At 45.0% G+C, this 18,593-nt stretch overlaps 1 protein-coding gene across 1 annotated transcript in view; it reads left to right on the top strand.

The window, feature by feature from the left end:
• Nucleotides 1-16,545, top strand: part of LOC147099451 (interleukin-2 receptor subunit beta-like) — a 35,990-nt gene extending 19,445 nt beyond the window's left edge. Inside the window, exons 6-8 of the mRNA XM_085969622.1 lie at nucleotides 1,962-2,055; nucleotides 7,123-7,213; nucleotides 12,584-16,545. Of these exons, the coding sequence (XP_085825748.1) occupies nucleotides 1,962-2,055; nucleotides 7,123-7,213; nucleotides 12,584-13,480 (1,082 nt within the window). The 3' untranslated portion in view covers nucleotides 13,481-16,545. The remainder of the gene's footprint in view (nucleotides 1-1,961; nucleotides 2,056-7,122; nucleotides 7,214-12,583) is intronic.
• The last annotated feature ends 2,048 nt before the right edge of the window (nucleotides 16,546-18,593 follow it).

The raw sequence follows: 18,593 nt of genomic DNA, 5'->3' as shown, positions 1-18,593 counted from the left end.
ACCTCTCTGGCCCAGAAAGGGAACTATTTAAACTGTTCAATCTCATTCCTACATGTAGTCTATTATTTAAAAAAAACATTAAACTTAACATTTTATTTCTTGCTTTTCCTTTCCGTCTCTTCTCTCTCTCTCTCTCTTAATCCAACCTTTCTTTCCCTCTCTTTATTTCTCTTTCAGTACCAGATTTGACTAATTCACCTATTTCCTTCTCCATCGTTCCTCTGTTTCTTTCTCAATCCTTAAGTCCCATTTGCTTAAGGAGATGGACTGCTGGTCCGCCATTTCCCCAAGGTCCTGTTGCCCTCGCCGCGCCTGTGATCAGCTCGCAATTTCAGCAGGTTTTACAGGACAAAACAATTTCAAGCTGAGGGAAAAAGTCTCACTAATGGTACAGGCGACGAGATTCCCCGCTCCAGCAAGATTCGGACCATTGTTTTCAGTGAAAAATAACAGTTTTTAATGCTTCCTTTTGCAATTCTAGATATTTGTCAATTTTACATTATTACATGTGGTTGAATTTTGAAAGCGCTGTTTCGACAAATTTACCAAAACCGCATGGCTATGAAAGCGTTGGGTTCGGCCATCCCTTGCTTGATGTTGTACATGTAGTTTGGGAGAAAGTAAAGGGCTTTTTGAGACCATTTATGGGTGCTGATGGGATGGGTGCCTAAAAAGTCTTTCTTTCTCATTGTAAAGTCCTCACCAATCCATTACTGGGCTATTTTTCCCATGCACCCGCCCTCCGCTCACCAATACTAAGGCCCGAGAAAGGATATAGAATGGAGCGGGGAATTGTGTGGGGAGTCAGAGCAGGGGAATCAAACAGATGGAAGAATTTGATAAAGTGACATCATACCGAAACTGAGAGAGGAATATTCGGCAGTGCCTGAGGAATAAAATCTAAGAGATCAATTAGTTAGTCAGTTCAATCTTTAACTATATAGTAGATTAAGTGGCTACTAAACTTGAAAACATAGGAATTAATAATAAATCAATTTTGGTGTAACACATTGCCACATAGGCATGTATGTATGCCATTCATTGTGCATATTTCCTTAGTACTTTCATGTGTTCAGTATGGCCTGTTGGCTATCAGTCGGTAACACTTTTACCTTTGAATCATAAGAACATAAGAAATAGGAGCAGGAGTAGACCATTTGGCTCTTCGAGCCTGTTCCGCCATTCAATAAGATCATGGCTGATCTTCTACCTCATCTCCACTTTCCCGCCCAATCCCTTGATTCCCTTAATATTCAAAAATCTATCGATCTCTGTCCTGAATATACTCAACGACTGAGCCTCCACAGCCCTCTGGGGTAGAGAATTCCAAAGGTTCACCACCCTCTGAGTGAAGACATTTCTCCTCATCTTGGTCCTAAATGGCCGACCACCTTATTCTGAGACTGTGACCCCTGGTTCTAGACTCCCCGACCAGGGGAAACATCCTCCCTGCGTCTACCCTGTCAAGCCCTGTAAGAATTTTGTATGTTTCAATGAGATCACCTCTCATTCTTCTAAACTCTAGAGAATATAGGCCTAGTCTACTCAGTAAGGTTCAGAATCAGAAGGTTGTGGGTTGAGCTCCCACTCCCGGATTTGAACACATAGTCCAGGCTGACTGTTTCCGTGGATTTTCAGAGGAAACCCTAAACCGTGGTCCTGTTTGGTGGGTCAGGTGTATATTTAAAAAATCTCATACTACTATTTAAAGAAGGGGAGGGGGGCGGGGTAATACTCCTGTAAAAAAAAAAGCATATGAACTAGTCACTCATCTCACTTTCCATTGGTGGGACTTTGCATTCTATAAATTGGATGGTGGGTGTAAGTGAGCTTTTGGGATGTCTTAAGGACATGATAACGTGCTAAATCAATGCAAATTCTTTCTTTTCCTGAATGTCACCAGCGAACTGCACAACTCAAACTGTCAAATGTTAATCTACCGCCTTTCTCCGTTTTTTCAGATGAATTTAGGATTATCCTGTCGATTTCCCTGTCATTTGCAGGTATCCTGGTTGTGGTTACCATTTTGGCCGTTACTCAGCTGGCCAGAAGAAGGTAAGAATGTTGTGGAATGTTAATGGTTATCTCAGGCTGGAGTGAAATCAACAGAGGCCTGTTTCGATGCCAGGGGGCAGATTTCCTGTTTACTATTTGTAGCTAGATCATAAATGTCTCCACTCTTCACACATTTTCTACGCTGTTACAAGCAGTCAGCAGAGGAACCAGAGCGGGACAAATATCCTTGCGGGGAGGTATGCTAGCACTGTTCGGGGGGGTTTAAACTAAAATGGCAGGGGGTTGGGAACCTGAGCAGGGAGACAGAGGAAAGGAAAACAGGGATAAAAGCAAAAGATAGGAAGGAGAAAAACAAAAGTGGCAGTCAGAGAAATCAACGGTTTAAATCAAACGTGGCCACAGTAAATAATAATTCTAATAGGTCTAAGAGCGTTAAAAAAACAAGCCTGAAGGCTTTGTGTCTTAATGCGAGGAGCATTTGTAATAAGGTGGATGAATTGGCTGCGCAAATAGAGGTAAACGAATACGATTTGGTTGGGATTACAGAAACGTGGCTCAAGGATAGCCAAGACTGGGAACTCAACATCCAGGGGTATTCGATATTCAGGATAGGCAAAAAGGAAAGGGAGGTGGGGTAGCATTACTGGTTAAAGAAGGGATTAATACAATTGTAATGAAGGATATTAGCTCTGATGAGGTGGAATCTGTATGGGTAGAATTGAGAAATACTAAGGGGAAAAAAACATTAGTGGGAGTGGTATATAGACCTCCAAACAGTAAGGTGGAGGTTGGGGATGGCATTAAAAGGGAAATTAAAGAAGCGTGCAATAAGGGCACAGCAGTCATCATGGGTGACTTTAACCTACATATAGATTGGGCCAACCAAATTAGTAACAATACTGTGGAGGAGGAATTCCTGGAGTGTTTACGGGATGGTTTCCTGGACCAATATGTCGAGGAACCAACCAGAGATCAGGCCATCTTAGACTGGGTATTATGCAACGAGAAAGGATTAATTAGCAATCTTGTTGTACGAGGCCCCTTGGGTCGGAGCGATCATAATATGATCGAATTCTTCATTAAGATGGAGAATGAAGTAGTTGACTCAGAGACAAGGGTCCTCAATTTAAATAAAGGAAACTACGATGGTCTGAGGAGCGAGTTGGGTAGGATTGAGTGGGGAATGGCGCTCAAAGGGTTGACGGTGGATAGGCAATGGCAAACATTCAAAGGCCGAATGGATGAGCTCCAGAATTTGTTCATCCCAGTTTGGCGTAAAAATAAAACAAAAAAGGTGACTCAACCGTGGCTAACAAGGGAAATTAGGGATAGCATAAGATCCAAGGAGAGGACATATAAATTGGCCAGAAAGAGCAATAATCCTGAGGATTGGGAGCAGTTTAGGAGTCAACAAAGGAGGACAAAGGGATTAATTAAGAAAGGGAAAATAGAATATGAGAGTAAGCTAGCAGGGAACATAAAAACTGACTATAAAAGCTTTTATAGATATGTGAAGAGAAAAAGATTAGTGAAGTCAAGCGTAGGTCCCTTACAGTCAGAATCAGGGGAATTTATAATGGGAAACAAGGAAATGGCAGACCAACTAAATGCATACTTTGGTTCTGTCTTCACAAAGGAGGACACAAATAACCTCCCAGAGATGCCGGGGAACATAGGGTCTGATGAAAGCGAGGAATTGAAAGAAATCAGTATTTGTAGGAAAATGGTGTTAGGAAAATTGATGGGACTGAAGGCCAATAAATCCCCAGGGCCTGATGGTCTACATCCCAGGGTACTTAAGGAAGTGGCCCTAGAGATAGTAGATGCATTGCTGGTCATCTTCCAGAACTCGATAGACTCTGGAACGGTACCCATGGATTGGAGGGTAGCTAATGTTACCCCACTATTCAAAAAAGGTGGTAGAGAAAAAGCGGGGAATTATAGACCGGTAAGCCTGACATCGGTAGTGGGGAAAATGCTAGAGTCCATTATAAAAGATGTAATAGCAGAGCACTTGGAAAGCAGTGACAGGATCGGACAAAGTCAACATGGATTTACAAAAGGTAAATCATGCTTGACTAATCTACTGGAATTTTTTGAGGATGTAACTGGTAAAATAGATAAGGGAGAACCAGTGGATGTGGTGTATTTGGACTTTCAGAAGGCTTTCGATAAGGTCCCACACAAGAGATTAGCGTGCAAAATTAAGGCACATGGGATTGGGGGCAAGGTATTGACTTGGATAGAGAACTGGTTGGCGGACAGAAAGCAAAGAGTTGGAATAAACGGGTCGTTTTCCGAGTGGCAGGCAGTGACTAGTGGGGTACCGCAAGGATTGGTCCTAGGACCCCAGCTGTTCACAATATATATTAATGATCTGGACGAGGGAATTGGATGTAATATCTCCAAATTTGCAGACGACACAAAGCTGGGCGGGCGGGTAAGCTGCGAGGAGGATGTCGGGAAACTCCAGTACGATTTGGACAGGTTGGGTGATTGGGCAGAAACATGGCAAATGCACTATAATGTGGATAAATGTGAGGTTATCCACTTTGGTGGCAAAAACAGGAAGGCAGATTATTATTTGAATGGCAATAGATTGGGAGAAGGGGAAGTGCAAAGAGACCTGGGTGTCCTTGTGCACCAGTCGCTGAAGGTAAGCATGCAGGTGCAGCAGGCGGTTAAGAAGGCAAATGGTATGTTGGCCTTCGTAGCAAGAGGGTTCGAGTACAGGAACAAGGATGTCTTGCTACAGTTGTACAGGGCCTTGGTGAGACCGCACCTTGAGTATTGTGTGCAGTTTTGGTCACCATACCTGAGGAAGGACGTTCTTGCCATGGAGGGAGTGCAGCGAAGATTCACCAGGCTGATACCTGGGATGGCAGGAATGACGTATGAGGAGAGATTGTGTCGATTGGGCTTATACTCACTGGAGTTTAGAAGATTGAGAGGGGATCTCATCGAAACCTATAAAATTCTGTCAGGTCTGGACAGACTAGATGCAGGAAGGATGTTTCTGATGGCCAGGGAGTCCAGAACCAGGGGTCATAGTCTAAGGATAAGGGGTAAGCCATTTAGGACTGAAATGAGGAGGAATTTCTTCACCCAGAGAGTGGTGAACCTGTGGAATTCTCTGCCACAGAGGGCGGTGGAGGCCAGTTCATTAAATATATTCAAGAAAGAGTTGGATATGTTTCTTGAGGCTGAAGGGATCAAGGGATATGGGGAAAAGGCAGGGACAGGGTACTGAATTTGGATGATCAGCCATGATCACATTGAATGGCGGAGCAGGCTCGAAGGGCCGAATGGCCTACTCCTGCTCCTATCTTCTATGTTTCTATGTTTCTATGAAGTCCTCCCCACAGATTGGCAGCCTAACTCAATTGACCAGCAACTGCTTTGGGGGAAGGGAATTAGCACCCATACCTACACACCTCTTAGCGTCTCGTAATGGCATTGGTGGAGGCCTAGGCACCAACTGTCAAGCTGGCATTCTAGCCACAAGAGATGCATAGGCCTATGAGACAAGCCTTGACCCACTTGAGTCATGTGGGTTGACCATGGTCACAGAGTACTTTACAGGATCAGACCATCCTGACGGCAGAGAATTATTAATCAGCCGTCCCTTTCTCCCACAGTCTACGGGCTTTTGAATCCCAAGTTTAGCAGCAACTAACCCCTTCTTCTTGATTTACCTCATCTTCTTGCTAACTGTTACTTTTTTTTCATTCATGGGATGTGGGTGTCACTGGCAAGGCCAGTATTTATTGCCCATCCCTAATTGCCCTTGAGAAGGTGGTGGTGAGCCCCCTTCTTGAACTGCTGCAGTCTGTGTGGTGAAGGTGCTCCCACAGTGCTGTTCGGGAGGGAGTTCCAGGATTTTGGCCCAGCGATGATGAAGGAACGGCCGATATATTTCCAAGTCAGGATGGCGTGTGACTTGGCGGGGAACTTGGAGGTGGTGGTGTTCCCATGCGTCTGCTGCCCTTGTCCTTCTAGGTGGTAGAGGTCACGGGTTTGGGAGGTGCTGCCGAAGAAGCCTTGGCGAGTTGCTGCAGTGCATCTTGTAGATGGTACTCACTGCAGCCACGGTGCACCGGTGGTGGAGGGAGTGAATGTTTAAGGTGGTGGATGGGGTGCCAGTCTAGCGGGCTGCTTTGTCCTGGATGGTGTCGAGCTTCTTGAGTTAACATTGATGCCGAGGCCTTGACCCTTGATCTAGATTTGCTAGAGAGGGAAAAAATCATCACACATTTGAATCCAGGGTTGCCTCTACTTTAGTTGAGTGCTTTCACCTATTTTGAGTTAGTCTCCTTCATGCAGCAATACAACAGTAAAGCGCTCAACATTGGGTGGTGGATAGCAGAAGGCAGAAAGCTGGCTTATCCCCACATGAATTATTTCTCCTGCCTGTCAGTTGTGGTGCCGATTGAACATTTATGTACGGAACTCTATGGAAGACTGATAGGATTGGCTGGGTCGCCCGGTTACCATCCCTCCCGGTTTTACTTTCCACTGACTTTTGGGCGAGGTGTAAAATGGACGGCTGGTCCCATCTCCTCAGTTTCTCGCCTGTTGGGTCAGATTAACATTACCTCCGATGGCTCCGACCGTGGAGAATGGCAGTGGATTACTGGTGATCAGTAGCCTGACAGTGTAGAAACAAACGGATGTAAAACATGTCTCTCAATTCTCACTCTAACCCAAGAGTACTCATTAACTTTTTGTGAAGGGTCAGACTCTGAGCAGTGAACTGTTCGAAGACCAATCTCACAGACCTATCATAACCAACTATATGTGCTTATATATTTTTATACTTTGATATTTTTTCTTTTTTAAAACATCTCTCTTTTTCTTTTTGTCTCTTTCTTTCTCTCCCTCTCTTTCTTCCCCCCTTTCTCCCCTCTGCATATATATCCCCTTTCTCTTTTTAACCCTCTCTTCTTTTCCCTCTCTATATATAATCTTTCTTTCTGCCTCTTTCTGTCTTTCTTTTTCTCTGCCACTCTTTCAACTCTTTCCCTTCTTTCTCCCCTCTCTTCCCCTTCCCTTAGAGTACCACTACTCTAACCACTGTCCTAACCAAGAGCTTGTTTGTTCTCTTAGGTCCAGAGTGCAGAAATTTCATTGGCTTTCTGTACCCGATCCAGGCAAATTCTTTTATGAGCTGAACTCAACTTATGGTGGTAATTTTCAGGTAAACCATAATTTTTAGCCTAATATCATCTGCCTGTAACCATTTCTTTTCTTCAATTCTCCCTCGGTCTTTGGGTGCCGGTAACAAAAAAGAAAGATTTGCATTTCTATAGCGCCTTTTACGACCACCAGATGTCCCGAAGCACTTTACAGCCAAAAAGTACTTTTTGAAGTGGAGTCACGTAGGAAACGCGGCAGCCAATTTGCACACAGCAAGCTCCCGCAAAGAGCATTGTGATAATGACCAGATAATCTGTTTTGATGATGTTGATTGAGGGATAAATATTGGCCCCAGGACACCGGGGAGAACTCCCCTGCTCTTATTCGAAATAGTGGCCGTGGGATCTTTTACGTCCACCTGAGAGAGCAGACGGGGCCTCGGTTTAATGTCTCATCCGAAAGACGGCACCTCCGACCGTGCAGCACTCCCTCACTACTGCACTGGGAGTGTCAGCCTAGACAGATGTGTTTGTAGTCCATCTTACTTTCTGTTAACTCCTTAGCTTGCCCTTATTGTTCTCTATTCCAGCTCTCAGCCCATCTCTCACACATAATCTGGGCCATTGTCTAATTCTTTGGATCCTTTAACATCTCTAGAGTTTCTTGCCTTAAAATCCATCAGTCTGTCAACTATGCCAGCAGTTTTCATTCTCATTATAGGATAATTAAGGAGTCATAATATTCACTTGCATTCAGGTTACCGTACAGAAGTCATCACTTTCACATGGTGGCCAGCGTATCTCATTTCAGCATAAGGTTCCTTAGCCCCTCCCCTGCTCTTATTCGACTAGTACCGTGGGGTCTTTTAGATCCATTAAAAGGGAAGATGTCTCATTTAGACAGCGACACTTCCAACAATGCAGCACTGAAATGTCAACCCAGCAATTTCACGGGAACGGTGGTATCGTGGTTATGTTACTGGGCTAAATTTAACAATTGACCTTGCATCAATTGCCGTTTGTGGTAGGGAGTTCCAAACTTCTACCACCCTTTGGGTGTAGAAGTGTTTCCTAATTTCACCCCTGAACGGTCTGGCTCTAATTTTTAGACTCTGCCCCCTAGTCCTAGACTCCCCAAACCAGCAGAAATAGTTTCTCTCTATCTACATTATCAGTTCCCCTTAATACCTTGAAAACTTCAATCAGATCAGCCCTTAACCTTCTAAATTCCAGGCAATACAACCCTAGTTTGTGTAATCTCTCCTCGTAGTTTAACCCTTGATGTACCTCGGTAAACGTTCGGTCTTGGTTATAATTCTGTCCCTAGAAGAAGCCTATGTACGAAGACCGAGTAAGGACGCAGCTGAACATGCTGCTTTGACCTTTGAAATCAGTCTGCCGGTGGAGCAGTGTATTGAGTCATTGTAATACTGCGAGACGTTGAGTAGATTAAAAACCACATTTGTTTCAGAAAGGAAATATCAGTTTGATGAGCTTGGAGATGAAGTCTATCTTTCAAAATATTAATAAGTGTACTTTTTTTCTTGTTTGTGGTTTTATTTCAAAGCTATACAAAGTCACGTGGGCGTGTGTGGGGGGGGGGGGGGTCGGGGGGGGCTCTTTTTAAAAATGAAACAAACAACGGACCTGACTCTGAAATTAGATTTGGTTTAGTTTCCTTCCACAGAGGGGTGTCTAGTTAATTAGCCAGCCATTGTGACTGCAGGTCATTCAGACTCTTTGCAGACTGGAAAGCAAAAAATAACAGTCAGGCTCAGCTTTTTTTTTGTGGCCTACTGGGTTTGTGCCTCTCCTCGTCGCCTTCATTGTCACTTGGCAATCTGGTGCTGTCCCCCCGAGCCCCTGGATCATCTCTCGAAGCCACTTCTGTGAGCTGACAACCACAAATATGTTCGGAACGCTTGGCTACCTCGGGACGTCGACCAAAGTGCAATCCTTTTATGAAACAGCACATTACATAAGAACAGCGGATATGAGCAAGCAAAGGTCACTCTGCTTGTCCGGTTATTTCGGTTCTCCAGCAGAGCTTGCAGAGACCATCTATGCATACATTCGCAGCAAGTTTTCCAATTTCTTTCTTCCCCCCCACCCCCACCCCCATCCCTCCCGCCCACCGCCATGAGGATTCAGAAGGCGATCAATCCAATCTGGCGTGTGGCGAGCAGATTTTCTAAGTATCGGATTTAAAGGAATGCACAGCAGTCACAGAGTTAACAAGCTGACTCACGAGCAGAGCATAATTCTTATGGAGGAGAACAGCCTCGCACTTCAACAGATTAAAACGATTAATGCAACAGAACCATTTGACATGAATCTTGTCATTCATGTGGAAATGACTTATGAAATGATACTGGGCGGCCTGCTGGTGGCGCTGTCCAGGGAGAGTATAAATACTCAGACACGGGCCCAGCTTGCTCAGCACATTCTTTAACAGGAACTAGTGAAGGACACAACTAGATCTCCATGTTGAAAAGCAGTTGATTAAAGCCTTGTTTAATACTCAGACCAAGTGCCTAGCAGTTTTCTTACATCACCAATACTGCCCGATCCTGTTGGGAGGAGTGTTGACTTCAAATTCTTTCTTCCATCCTCAACATCTGAGACTTGCCGTCCTGTCTTTATATTCCGTCTTATCTTCCCCCCCCTCCCCCCATCACATTTGAAAGGTTCTTTCCTCCACTACTTTGACACTCACCTCATACTTTGCACCATTGCCCTGGGTGTTAGTCTCCTGCCAAGCCTAGGCTGCTGCTGCTCTTGATGAGAGGTGTCCAGTGGTGACTGAAGTGGCTGAGTGGGTAAATGCAATGACTGGTGTGGTGCTGAGCTATGTAGAGCAAGAGGGATCCCAGTGTTTCCCATGTTTCCCTGCTGAGTTAGCTGATCTCAGCCCCAGGACATCGCTGCAGGAGTTCCTCAGGGCACTGTCCTAGGCCCAGCCATCTTCAGCTGCTTCATCAATGACCTTCCCTCCAACATAAGCTCAGAAATGCGGATGTTTGCTGATGACTGCACAGTGTTCAGCGCCATTCACAACTCCTCAGATAATGAAGCAGTCCATGCCCGCATGCAGCATGACCTGGACTACGTTCAGGCTTGGGCTGATAAATGGCAGGTAACAGAAGTGCCAGGCAATGACTATCTCCAACAAGCGAGAGTCTAACCACCGCCCTTTGACATTCAATGGCCGAATCCCCCACCATCAACATCCTGGGGGCCACCATTGACCAGAAACTTAACTGGACCAGCCACAAATACTGTGGTTACAAGAGCAGGTCAGAGGCTAGGTATTCTGCGGCGAGTGTCTCACCTCCTGACTCCCCAAAGCCTTTCCACCATCTACAAGGCACAAGTCAGGAGTGTGATGGAATACTCTCCACTTGCCTGGATGAGTGCAGCTCCAACAACACTCAAGAAGCTCAACACCATACAGGACAAAGCAGCCCCCTTGATTGGCACCCCATCCACCACCTTAAACATTCACTCCCTCCACCACCGGCGCACCGTGGCTGCAGTGTGTACCATCTACAAGATGCACTGCAGCAACTCGCCAAAGCTTCTTCGGCAGCACATCCCAAACCCGCGACCTCTACCACCTAGAAGGACATGGGCAGCAGGTGCATGGGAACACCACCACCTCCAGGTTCCCCTCCAAGTCACACACCATCCTGACTTAGAAGTATATCAGCCGATCCTTCATCGTCGCTGGGTCAAAATCCTGGAATTCTCTCCCTAACAGCACTGTGGGAGCACCTTCACCACACGGACTGCAGTGGTTCAAGGAGACGGCTCACCACCACCTTCTCAAGGGCAATTAGGGATGGGCAATAAATGCTGGCCTTGCCAGCGATGCCCACATCCCAGGAACAAATTTTAAAGAAAAGCTGCAACATCAGTAGAGGGCTACAGTTGATCTCAGGACAGAGCTGGGAGTGCAGGATCATTGTGAACTCTCCCGTTAGTGTCTAGATTCACACATCAAGAATAGGGGGGACATCTTGTCTTCTAATTCTAATGAAAAGACAATGAGATGCAACCCAGTACTGCATTAAAAACATTTTTAACAAGTCCACAAGCCGACTAGTTACTTACAGTGAGAAAAACAGAAAACACTCAGCAGGTCGGTCAGCATCTGTGGAGAGAGAAACAGAGCTAACATTTCAGGTCGATGACCTTTCATCAGGGCTGTCAGAGAAAAGAGCAGAACTTCTATTCCATTATATAGGCCCGTATATTCCAATGCCTACGGGTGTGTACGGTCTGTGTACACACCCGTAGCAACATCGGAAATGGCGGTTTCAGGCATGCTCTTGACTGATCGGACGCCTGCCCTGGAGAAGGGCCTTTGCGAGGGGAGAGTTCGCTTTCTGGAGAACCTCCGCCCGCTGAAAACCCTTAGAAATCTTATGCTTGGTAAAAGCATTACGTAAAAGCATAAGGCCTGCGGCCTAAGAGTTGAAAAAAATTAAATACATTTTTTTTCACTTATTCATAATTTTAAAATACTTTTAAAAAAGGTAAGTTTATTTTTAGCCCTGTATAAAACTTTAATCATTTTTTCAAAAAATTAAATTTTTGTTTAAAGTATTTAATTTATTGTAATTTTAATTCATTTTAAAAACGTGATGTTTCTTTAATTTATTTAATGCTTTACAGTGTTTTTGGGGTGGTCTCCATTCATATATTTGACGGGTCTATCTGTCAAGTGTATGAAGGGAGATTCCCTTCTCTCATTGGCTCCCCCATAGCCCACGTGATCCCAGGGACGCTTGCGAACCGCCTGCGCCTCTGGGATACGTGGGCCCTGCGCATTTCGACTGTGGAGAGGCCCAGGAGCGGAAGTGTCCGGACCTCGGAAGCCCTCAGGTAAGTGCGTAGATTTTTTTTCCGATAGGAGGCCTCCGCACGCAGGAAGCCTTCGATCGGAAATTACAGGCCAATGTCTTTATCACATTGCTGTTGTGGGAGCTTGCTGTGCATAAATTGGCTGCCGCGTTTCCTACATTACAACAGTGACTACACTTCAAAAAGTACTTCATTGGCTGTAAAGCGCTTCGAGACGTCCTGAGGTTGTGAAGGGCGCTATATAAATGCAGGTGACGTAAGAAAACTACTAGGCACTTGGTCTAAGCGTTAAACAAAGCTTTAATCAACTGTTTTGCAACATGGAGACCTAGTTGTGTCCTTCACTAGTTCCTGTTAAAGAATGTCCTGAGCAAGCTGGGCCCATGCCCGAGTATTTATACTCTCCCTGGACAGCGCCACCAGCAGGCCACCCAGTATTATTTCATAAGTCATTTCCACATGACTGACATGATTCATGTCAGCAGGTATTTCCTTTTTTCTATTCATTGCATGCATCTTTACCTCTCTTATGCTTAAAATTAGATTTGTTTCTTTTGCCTCCACAGAAATGGCTTGGGACAACGTTCCCCGCTTCGTTCAACAGCACAGAGGATCTGGGAACGGAAATCTCTTCGGTTGAGATTTCAGGAATAAAAGATTCGGAATCTTTCATCAAGCAGGATTACGTTTCTGACAGCAGCGGCTTCAAGAGTATCGGAAATTCATCCCTGTCCAGTTTTGCCAACCAAGGCTACTTTTGGTTCAGCTATCCCAGCTCTTATGAAGTGGATCCTTGCAAAGTCTACTTCAGCTACGACCGAAGTGGCCTTGGATCAGTAAGCGAGAAAAGTGGATCGTATAGATGTCTGACCTCATCCAATGATTCTCTCTATGACAGCAGTCAGCAGTATTCGCCCTGTAGCGTCTTTTTAGGAAATGAGGGGTTTGACTTAGATCATCAGTGTTCCTCAGCTCAAACGAACACCCGCAAAAATGCTTTAATTGATGAAGAAATAGACTGTCCACCAAGAGAACCTCAGGACCTAAGTAATGTAAAACCTCTACAATTCTCAAGCGAATTGGGAAACATTGGGCAGCTGCTAAGAAATGGCTGTCCGCCCAAGGGAAGCCATGATTGTCTCAATTCTATCTTCCAAATTCCTATCTTCGAATCTGCTGATTACCCTTTCGGGTCACACGTTTCCTTGGTGGACATAACATTGACAAAGAAAGATGAAGGTGTCAGCCGGTGTGGCTCTGATGGCTTAATGTTTGGAGACGGGCAAACGGGACCTCTGCCTACAAGCACCGAAACTGTACTGAGCACGCAGTGTCCTCAAGATGGGCTTAGGCAGGAAAGTGCCAGTATTTTCAAGACCCTGTCTCTAAATCTGGGGCAGTCTAGTGATGCATATCTCTCCCTTAAGGAAGTTCAAAGCAAATCCAGTAACCAGTCAATATAGGGTAGGTTTTGATAAGGAAGCTCACGTATCTACTCCGGTGAGTTTTGTTGTGGAAGCTGCTGCGATCTACTGGCTCCATTGCCAACTGGCTTCAACCTTCAGGTCATCTCGTGAAGGACTGCATAAACAGCAGAAACAAACTGAAAACAATTGACTCTAAAGTGTCAAGCTGGTTTTAATCCTCATCTCAGCTATTATTTTATTATATTTTGAAACGAAGTGCTTAGAATTATATCATCCTGCATTTACTCTTCAACTTTGCTCCATACATTCTCCTTTGCCTAGGACGGGAGGGCAAATTGACTTCTTCACAACTACTATTAACACTGGCCAGCAGAAGATATGCTGAAGCTGGACAGGGAGCAGAGAAAAGGACAATGTTCGTATTTCCTCAGCTGAAGAAATGATGCTTCTTTATTGTGATGGGTCTCCCATCTTATGCCTTCAACGAAGATTTTTTTTTTGTTCACTGACACATCTGACGGCCCTCCCGCTGCCATCCGCACACAGAGCTAAAAAATTCAGCCCAGAGAATGTGTCCACTTGTGGGGAAGAGCATAACTATAGGCCATCAATATAAGATGGTCGCCAAGAAATCCAATAGGGAATTCAGAAGGAACTTCTTTACCCAGAGAGTGGTGAGAACGTGGAACTCGCTACCACAGGGAGTGGTTGAGGCGAATAGTATAGATGCATTTAAGGGGAGGCTAGACAAGCACATGGGGGAGAAGGGAATAGAGGGTTACGCTGATAGAGTTAGATGAGGAAAGACGGGAGGAGGCTCGAGTGGAGCATAAACGCCGGCATGGACTGGTTGGGCCGAATGGCCTGTTTCTGTGCCGTATATCCTACGTAATCCTATGTAAAATTCCCCAGCTCTTCGAAATAGTGCCCCAGGATCTTTTACATTCACCTGAGAGGACAGACGGGGCCTCGGGTCTAACGTCACATCCGAAAGGCGGTGCCCCAGAGAGTGCAGTGCTCCCTCAGCCCTGAAGCGTCAGCTGGATTATGTGCTCGAGTCTCCGGAGTGGGTCTTAAAGCTACAACCTTCTGACTCAGAGGTGAGAGTGCTGCCCACTGAGCCACGACTGACACCAATCCCACGCGGGAGTGTGACTGGCACATTTTAGCTTCCGGGCTGCATTCGCCTCCAGCTGGTCAGCTCGCTTGATCACTTCCGGCAGAAAGCGGCAGGTAGCCATCAGTGGGGTGGGGTGGGGGGGGCAGGAGGTGTAAGTAGGCCGCAGGCAGGAGGTGGAAGTAGGCAGGAGGTGGAAGTAGGCAGGAGGTGGAAGTAGGCAGGAGGTGGAAGTAGGCAGGAGGTGGAAGCAGGCAAGAGGTGGAAGTAGGCAGGAGGTGGAAGTAGGCAGGAGGTGGAAGTAGGCAGGAGGTGGAAGCAGGCAGGAGGTGGAAGCAGGCAAGAGGTGGAAGTAGGCAAGAGGTGGAAGTAGGCCGCAGGCAGCAAGGAAAGACTCAAGATTCAAGAACTGAGTCTTAAAAAGGATAAATGAAGGTGTATCTTGTCACTAATCAGCTCAAGATAAAGGGATGTTATTACAGAAAATATTTGGCAAGCCTGTTTTAAATTTATTTGTCAGACGCATGAGGTAATGATACAATTTCCAATGAAATGCATCAGTGTCACAAAAATATAATTGAACCACTTGTCAATGTAAACAGAAGGGAGCTTTTGTTCAGCACCAGAACAGCAATGATTCCTCTAGAGCCATAGTCATAGAGTCATAGAGTTATACAGCAGAGAAAGAGGCCCTTCGGCCCATCGTGTCCAGGCCGACCATCAAGCCCTGTCTATTCTAATCCCATTTTCCAGCACTTGGTCCGTAGCCTTGTATGCTATGGCGTTTCAAGTGCTCATCTAAATGCTTCTTGAATGTTGTGAGGGTTCCTGCCTCTGCCACCCTTTCAGGCAGTGAGTTCCAAATTCAAACAAAATGTTACAGATTGTATAATGGTTATCAGCTTCAGAGGTGGCGCTGGCTAAGACTGAACCACACAGGCCAAGAAGGCCTCAGATTCAATTCCAAGTACTCTGGGGCAGCAGACAGTACACATTGGCCCCTGGGCTAGGGAGAGAAGGAAGTCAACCAGGGTTCCTACTCCTAGTTGCTATCCAGCGAGTACTGCTGAAATGTGCTCTTGCAAATCTGCTCTACTTTGATGCTGCCCCTGAAGGAAGACCTGCCGATACCTGCTCTCTCGATTGAACGTGAAGAACGGCCATTTTTGGCATAAAGTCAGAGAAAACTCGAAAACGAAACATGAGTTATCAGGAAACCCGAGAACAAAATTGAATCGTCAGGAAACTCATAGAAGGGAAGAATGAAATTGGAGGGGAGTCAGAAAAAGAAATAGCACTAGGAGACAATGTTTGTTAAAAAAAAACATCAACCTCCCATCATCATAAAAATGGGACTGAGTCTTTGTAGCATTAGATGTATTTTTTTTTATTAATTTCTCTGTCAATAGATTTATGCTGCGCCTCAGGCATTTCATTGCTGAATTTTTGTACATGGTACCTATTGAGGAAGTCTACATGATATAAGGGGTTAATTTCAAGTGCTTGCTGGGTAAAAGTTTTCAGACTTGACACTGGGCAAGTGTCGATGTGTAACTAGAGCTATTGTAAGTACTCGGACTGCAGCCAGGAACAGATGCCTGCCCACCTAATGAGAATGTAGAAGTGAAATAATGAGTTTCTTTGATGTACCAATGACCTGATAACTTGTGACCGAAAGCAAAGCTAGCCTCCCTATATATATGATTAAAGAGGACCTCCGGTTACACGATTCATGCCCTGTTATAGATTAACGGTTGACTTATGTGTCCAGGATCCTTCTGTCAATATGTTATTTCTACCTGATGATTAATCTATAATGTATCCTGATAGAGGAACAAAGGAATGTCAATCAAACTTGTTTGTTACACTGTATAAATATGGAGCGCTTACGCTGTATCATTGGAATAGTAGCCTCACCCCTTGAGTGGAGGTGCTGATTCCCCTTGCAAGAAAAGGAAAATAAAAGGCCTGTCCGTCTGACGAATCCAAGTGTGTATTGAGTCATTACCCAGAGCTAAGAAGTAAGGCACTTCTACAATTTGGAGGTTCCACCGAGATGGCTTGCTGTACCAATTGGGGAGTTAACAGACGCCGAGTACGTTGCTCGGTTGGGAAAATCCCATCGGCCGAAGGTGGTGTTTTGCCACATTTTTGGGACTTTCCCTGCCAGGAGCATAGCTGCGCATAGTCTGTTTATTCCATTGGACAGTACTGCCATCGGGTAATTGACTCACAAGGTTCGGAGGTTAAACTGCCGTTGTGACTGCTTCCCTTTCAGAAACGGAACAGAGGACCAGCCATGAGGCGCTGACGCCCCGCGAACAGGATCGTGCAGAAAAGGACTGTATAAAGGTACCAGAGAGAGAAGGTTAAGTCAGGAATTTGATTAACTAAGGAGCTAGCGATTTATTGGAAATTGAACTAGCAAGGTTCCAGCTTGCTGAGAGAGAAGGTTAAGTCAGGAATTTGATTAACTAAGGAGCTAGCGATTTACTGGAAATTGAACTAGCAAGGTTCCAGCTTGAAGTTAGCTGGGACAAATTGAAGGCCCTTTTTGCTAAAGATTTGGCTAAAGGGAGTAGGGTAGAAGGAGAGAAGAGCTTGAAGTTAGCTGGGACAAATTGAAGGCCCTTTTTGCTAAAGATTTGGCTAAAGGGAATAGGGTAAAAAAAAAGAGAGAAGAGTGGGCGGTTGTCTGAAACACAGTGTCAATGTTTAATGTTTATGAGAGTGAGTATTTAACTACTTGTTATTATCAATCAACTTTGCAGCTTTGTCCAGTAAGGCTGCATAGGTTGGGGATTTAGTAACACTTTGGTTGTTGTTTAACAAGTGTATTGTTTATTGTTTATTGTTATATGTATTAATGTTTAGTCATGTCTGATCTGTAGAGGCGTCCCACGCAGATCATAGAGTGTTACGGAATTGTTGTATGTTTTAACTAAAAAATTTAAGCTGAAAAAAAAACTGCAGAAGGGGTTGGAAAAGACCCAAGCCGGGGAAGTGAGTCCCGCGGCGGAATGTATGGTTGAGAAAATAGTGATGTCTTTTACATGATCCACTAAGCTATTGTGGATTCAGTATTTTCCCCAGTTAGAAATACCTTCCACGAGGGTTGAGAACCCTCGAGTTTTATACGTATGTATAGTTTATTAATCTGATCTGTAGGGGCGTACAACGCAGATCATGGATTGTCACGGGAGTTTAGATTGTTTTATGTGAACCATTTAAGCTGCTAAAATGAGTGCTAGCGCCAGTAAGCCACCCGAGAAAGGCACGCCAGCAGCCTTTATGTTAAAGAACTGGTCAATCATCCATTGATCACCTACCAAATTGGTCCAAATGGACTGTAAATAAGACTAGACCCTTTCCCGCAGATGGTTCATTTAACATAGAAAGAATTACTTGCCTCAAGGAATGTTTAACGGACAAGAGAGAAATAGAGAACAGCCAGATAAAAAGACTGCCTCTATGTTTGTTGAGTCAGAAAAAAAAAATTACCCCGAAGAAACACCTTTCTCCTCTATTATGGTAGGATAACAAGGTAACTATAGAAGGATGAATAGAGGGGAATATAGAGGAAGACGTGGTAGAATAAGAGGGTATGGACGATCTGGTAATTGTTACAATTGCGGACAACCCGGACATTGGGCAAACTAATGCCCTGCGAAAAATTGTCAGAACCAAACCTCCAATAATGGACCTCCGTTAGAGAATAAAGGTCCTAATTTCACTGTCCATAACCCTTTTTCGGACCAGTCAGGAGGTTACCCTACAAACGGACAGGGATTTAGGAGAAATAGAGATTAGAATTACTGACTGACACCAGCAGCCCCAGGCGCCACAGACCACCAAATGCCGGTTGTTTCTTTAAATTCATGCAGCGAACCTGAAGTTAAAATGCAAATAGCTGGGAGACCTATGTCATTTTAGTAGATACAGGAGCAACCTTTTCAGTGTTAGGGAAAGGATATTCTGAAGGAATGCCTATTAATGGGAAAAAGACCCCGATAGCTGGATTGGCTGGAATAC

This window comes from Somniosus microcephalus, chromosome 28 (genome assembly GCF_052327205.1).
Source record: "Somniosus microcephalus isolate GS21.2 chromosome 28, FLI_Smic_1.0, whole genome shotgun sequence".
NCBI classification, from domain to species: Eukaryota; Metazoa; Chordata; class Chondrichthyes; order Squaliformes; family Somniosidae; genus Somniosus; species Somniosus microcephalus.
The sequence above is the reverse complement of the archived record's forward strand: the minus strand, read 5'-3'. Positions and strand labels throughout refer to the sequence as shown.